Source organism: Salvia hispanica, chromosome 4, assembly GCF_023119035.1.
Source record: "Salvia hispanica cultivar TCC Black 2014 chromosome 4, UniMelb_Shisp_WGS_1.0, whole genome shotgun sequence".
Taxonomy (NCBI): Eukaryota; Viridiplantae; Streptophyta; class Magnoliopsida; order Lamiales; family Lamiaceae; genus Salvia; species Salvia hispanica.
In genome coordinates this window covers 9,318,475-9,324,535 of record NC_062968.1, presented here as the reverse complement: position 1 = coordinate 9,324,535, position 6,061 = coordinate 9,318,475, and the positions used below count along the sequence as shown (strand labels likewise).

The 6,061-nt window shown below is 37.3% G+C and overlaps 1 protein-coding gene and 1 long non-coding RNA gene across 5 annotated transcripts in view; both read left to right on the top strand.

Moving 5' to 3' along the window:
- The window catches only part of LOC125222400 (transportin-1-like), a 16,802-nt gene extending 14,089 nt beyond the window's left edge, over nt 1–2,713 (top strand). For 2 of the 4 annotated variants that reach the window (XR_007176551.1, XR_007176550.1), the window contains exon 30: nt 2,111–2,713. Coding sequence is in view for 1 of the 4 variants with exons in the window: in XM_048124981.1 (XP_047980938.1) it covers nt 484–492; nt 2,032–2,102 (80 nt within the window). In the remaining 3 variants the exon portion in view is untranslated. Of the gene's footprint in view, nt 1–483; nt 493–2,031 lie in introns of all 4 variants that reach the window. The other 2 variants (XM_048124981.1, XM_048124980.1) reach the window with 2 other exon arrangements.
- LOC125222401 lies at nt 818–1,423 on the top strand. Its single transcript, XR_007176552.1, has 3 exons — nt 818–833; nt 1,210–1,261; nt 1,354–1,423. It is a non-coding gene; the product is annotated as an uncharacterized LOC125222401 (long non-coding RNA).
- Nucleotides 2,714–6,061: the final 3,348 nt, after the last annotated feature.

Genomic DNA, 6,061 nt, shown 5'->3' with positions numbered 1-6,061 from the left:
GGTATCAGCTTTGGTCCTAGTACTTCAACATCCTGAGGTAACCACCTGGATTCTTTCTTTTGTTGGACTTTTAATATGCGTGCTTTAAATTTTACTCTGCCTTTAGTGTGTGGGTGGCTTTACTTTCTATTCCTTGAAAGGAATTGAGATTATGATTTATATTAAAATTCGTCCTCTCAGGTAGTTCATGCTTCTTCTTCAATTATGAGCAATTTTCCATCATACCTACTAAATCAACTTCTCACCTAATCTGTCATGTGTTCTTGCATTGTTACTCTTACTTGGGAACAAGATCTAATTTCTGTGTCTGCATTACAAATGATTTAGAAGACTGATACTTAGTCTAGGCTTGCTTTATATGTGGCATGTGGCTTGGAATCCATTGAATGATTTAGAAGACTAATACTAGATACTTAATATTGTTCAATATTGTTTACAAAGTAGTTCATCAAGGAAGAATGTGGCGCACAACTGCCACAGTAGTAGGAAATAGTATCAAAACTATGTTTGCCTCTGTACTTCCAATTTGTCATATAATAATATTTCCTTTTGACTTTTGTGATCCACACATAAGAGACTCTGAAGTATGCTCAAGTTGGTTTGGCCAGCGTATACAGTTTTTAGTTTTCTGCAAATTGGAATCAGTGATAATGTTATGGTTAAACTTGTCTAATTTCTTTTCTCATGCTGCTTATGCTGATATTTCAGGGCCTCAATAAATCACTCATTGAGAATGCAGCCATTACACTTGGAAGGCTTGCATGGGTTTGCCCAGAACTTGTCTCACCACACATGGAGCATTTCATGCAGTCATGGTGTATTGCTTTGTCCATGTAAGTTCTCTTTAGCATTTCAATTTTCATAAAAAGTGAGACTTGTTAGGCGATTCTATGTATTAAGAGTAGCTAAGGCATCAGTTTATTGCATCTATTGCATTACAAGAGAAGGTGCCATAAAGGCCAATTGCGTATTTCAAAATGAGTTAGAACATCAGTCACTGGAAAGTGCAGAGAATACATCTCCTTTCATGCTTGGCACACCTTTTTATGGGGCACAGTTTTTTAAATTGAAATACTCGCCTGTCTCCTGAATTAAATTGAAATACATCTCCTGTACTAAGTAGGAAAAAAATTGTTGAATATTTAAATCTGTTGCCAGTTTTCTCCATTTCGATGTTAGTTAAAAATCTTTTCCCTGGAATAATATTAGGATACGAGATGACATAGAGAAGGAAGATGCTTTCAGAGGTTTATGTGCAATGGTAAGAGGTTTATGCTCTCATGTTGCCCTTGGTATTCAGATAGTGACTTCCTTTATAGCATGATTTGACAACATGATATCAATGGGTTTCAGGTTAGAGCAAATCCATCCGGGGCCTTAAATTCTCTTCTCTTTATGTGCAAGGCAATTGCAAGTTGGCATGTAAGTGAAGCATCACTAATTTCTTTGTGTGGAATATGCGACAAGTCTTTTTTCTTATTTTATGATATGCTATGTTCCCAGGAAATAAGGAGTGAGGACCTACACAATGAAGTCTGCCAGGTGTTGCATGGGTATAAACAAGTAAGTAATATTGTATTAATATTTTCAATTCCTATCCTACGGTATTTTTCTTTCTTTTTGTTGACTAATTGCCATGCTGTATTGATCAGAAGATATTGATATGTAAATATGTTTTAAAATTAAAGACATTACAAGTGTTATATCACTGACAAAATAATAAGGGTTAGATCCAAACTGAAGACTGAGGACTTGTCTTGTCATAACATGGAGATATTATTGCATGACCCTCAACCCAACTGGTTGGAAAAAATGATGTGAATATCATGCAGCAATTTCGTAAAACAATCTAGAAATTGAATTTGTGCTCTTTAGTCAATTATACTGCTAGTCAGGAGAATTTGGACAGTATCCATGGCTGGATAGAAGATATGCTTGATAATTCTTCAGTGCTAAATCCTGACTTAGAAAGTGAGAATGATCAATGAATCACTGATTACTTGAAATGTTGCCAGATGCTCAAGGATGGAGCATGGGAACAATGCATGTCTGCTTTGGAGCCACCTGTTAAGGATAAGCTGTGCAAATATCAACTGCAATGATCCTCGTGGTGGAGGGTATTCCTTATATGCCTTCGTCCAAGATTCAATATCAACTGCAATGATCCTCGTGGTGGAGGGTATTCCTTATATGCCTTCGTCCAAGATTCGCCAAGTCATTGTCTTCTGATCTTCTCTTCTTGTCATTGACTCAAGTATGTTCCAATTATTGGATGCATTTTCTGCTGGGGATCTATTAAGGCGATGATTTCTTGTTGGGCCTTGAAGTTTATCACGCTGTGCTTAGGGACTGCTTTCGTACAGTATCATCGTTTTCATTGGGAAATTGGTTTGTGCTTCTTTGGATTTCCGTACACGTTTGCAGGGCGGTATATAGAAGAAGTGGTAGGTCTGAATTTTGATTCATATTTTTTTGTTGACATTTTGGGTCGTGGAGTTGTGAAATTCTTTGTTTAGTGGGAAGAAATCCAGTACACAAGTTTTGTTAGGATGGTGTCGATGCTTTGTTAGGATATGTTGATTCTGTAATTTGTTTGTAGGCAGGTTTCCCGTATAGATGATGAGAACTCACAGAAAAAATAAAATGTACAATAGTCTTTTGAGTGATGATTTGATACGAATATTATGTCTTTGCTTTAAAATTTTAATGTTGTTGTATCATTTTGGGCGTTACCCATTTTTTTAATGTCTATTTGGTTTTGTAACGCCAAGGATCTTTTATTGAATCAGTGGTTTTCGATGGCACCACTAGAGATGCCCATACTGCGGTTAACTTTGAAATTGAAATAGTCGGTTACGGTTCAAAACTAGAACCACAAACCGTGAATTTTTAGGACGTGGACCAGTTATGGCATGAAAAAGATGGAACAGGAACAGCGTAGGAACCGCCTGTTCCGAGGCGGCTAAACCACAAAAATAGTCATATTTAAATATACATATATGACTGACGTACATTTATCTTCATTCACTAAATATATTTTGTTTAAATTCTGCTACATCCGTCCACCAAAATTTGTACTCCCTCCGTCCCATTGAAGACGATCAACTTTCCTTTTTGGTTTGTCCCAATCAAGATGACTCATTGCTTAAAATGGAAACCCCTTTATCTCTACTTTATTCCCTCTCTCTTACTTTACTCTCTCCACTTAACACACAAAATAAAATTGCATAAAATCCCGTGTCCGTCCAAGAAAGAGGTCATCTTCCTTGGAACGGAGGGAGTACCACTTTAACCCGACACATATTTTAAGAAATTAGAAATGTAATGAAAATTGAGTTGAAAAAGTAGGTGGATTGTGGGTCCTACTTTTATATATTAGTTTTATAATAAAATGTGAGCAGGAATGAGTTAGTGGAAGATGAAGTCCAATACCAAAAATGATAAAAGTGAAATGGGACGAACTTTGGGGGACGGACGGAAATAGAAAAATGGGACAAATTTTGGTAGACGGAGGTAGTACTTAATAAATACTCCTATTCCTGAAAATTATATACTTCCGAAAAAATAGACTCGTTTACCATTTTGGCCATCCCCCGAAAAGTAAAAACATACTGGAATGAAGTGTTAACCCCATAAGAGCATCCACAATGGCTCTTGGGCTAGAAATTGGACACCTCCTGCCACATCATCAGGACTAGAAACTACCTGCCACATCACTAAGACACCCAATTACACAATAGTGGACTAGAAACTGGACTAGCACTAGGACTAGCCGCTATAAACAAAATAACAAATTCATATTATAAATTACAATCACGCAGATACGAAATTAATTTACAACACAGATACGGAAAAATGCAATCATTTTATTTAAATTAAAAAAAAAAATTACATCCTAAAAAAAAGTACATAATTAAAAAAAATACATAAAAAAATCCTCCTACTTCCACACACTCGCACCCAGTTGCCGCACGCCATTCACGTATGAGTTTCGGAAATTTTTTTAAAAAAAAATTAATTCTAGACGGTCGCTCGCCGATTTCGAGTCTGCAATGGCGGCTAGCGCCCGCGAATCGGCTAGAGCTCGCCGATCGGCTAGCCTAAATTGTTCTCGTCGGCCGCAATGTAGGCTAGCTGATCCGCGATCGGCTAGCCTATCCGCTAGCCTCCATTGCGGATGCTCTAAGAGCATCCACAATGGTTGTGATTTGCAAATGCTTAACAATAGTCTCACCAAAACTCCTTCTGCCACATCATCATGGACTAGCAACAGCCTAGCCAATCCCTAACCAAGCAATATCCTAGCAATAGTCTAGCTAATGCCTAGACCATCAAATTAAAATGACAAATACGAAATAGATTGAACAAAAAATGGAGAAAGTTCAAACATAATTCAATAAAATAAAATTAAAAACATACTACTTCCTCCGCCCCAAAGAATATGCATTTTGGGTTCGGCATGAGTTTTAATGCAAAATTGATAAAATAAGAGAGAGGTAGAGAGAAAAAGTAATAAAAGTATTGTTAGTGGAGAATATGTCCCACCTCATTAGAGAGAAAATAGTTTCCAAAAGTGGAAAGTGCATATTCTTGTGGGACGGACTAAAATGGAAAAAATGCATATTCTTGTGGGACGGAGGGAGTACAATTTTTTTTTAAAATGAGTACTACAATTAAAAAAAATAAACAAATACAAATAATGCCCTAGCCAATACCCTAGCCCAACAAATACGAAATTAAATTGGAGAAAAAACATAGTTTATAGTACTAATTCGAAAACCTTCGTCGTATTACAACTTTTGAAAAAAAAATACAACGATTAAAACAACCATTCAAAGAACATACAAACGATATCAATGTGCAATCCTACGTGTTCATAACTCTTCGACTATATCGCGCTGGAGTCGAATACGGGCTTCTTGCTGTCGCATAGTAGCAAATGCTTGTACCCTTTCGGCGTCGTCGTTGGGTATACCCATGCGTACAGGGGCGGTGGCCACACCGTGGCTTGGTCCAACACCATTTTCATTGGCCTAATCAGTGAGTTCTGGAACTTCATTCTCGACTATCATGTTATGCATGATGAACATGCATACATGACATCATCAATGCAGTCGTCGTACCACAGTCGTGACGGACCATTCACCGCAGCCCATCGCGACTGAAGCACACCAAATGCTCGCTCCACATCCTTCCACGCAGCCTCTTATCGTTGCGCAAAATAAATTTTTTTTAGATCTGTTGGGCATTTGATCGTCTTCACAAATGCGGACTATCTGGGGTATATTCCATAGCCAAATAGTAGCCCATATCATGCTGGTTGTCGTTGGTTACGAAACTAATGGTCGGACCCACGCCTAGGCACGGGTAATTTAAGAGGGGCGATGACTGTAGGACGTTGATGTCGTTATTCGATCCGGCAATCCCAAAGTACGCATGTCATCCACAGCCGGTAGTCAGCAACGACTTCGAGGATCATTGTGGGATCTTGCCTTTGAAATACCATCATCTCTATTTGTCACATTTTTCTTTTTTACTTTGTCCCATTAAAAATGCTATGTTCATTTTTATTTTAAATCCTCTCACAAATATAAAAATTATATTTTCTTCCTTTACCTAACAACTAAAATAAAACCTTTTAAAATTACATATACAGTGTGATATCTTTAATGGGATTTCGTGAGTACAAAAGAGTATAAATATATTAATGACTACTGATGCCAGAGAAAAATAAATTTTTTGTCACTGATTTCTCTGCTCCTATTTATGGGGGTGAAAAGTATTGGACAAATAAATAGTGAAGGTGTTGAAGGAAATCTTCTACATAACCAAAACTTCTCTATACAGTTAAAACGGTTTCATGTTGCACCTGCACGTGGCATTTCAGCGATGGGGGTTTACTAAAAAGATTTGGAGGTTTATATATTAACCCCCTCTGTTTCGGAGATTTGCTTTGACTTGAATGAACAACTAAACAAATATTCATGTGTGTGTTAGGTGCGAATATTTTCTAACCTACACATTTTGACCTCTCCCTTTTTCACATTTCACTTTTCTTTAG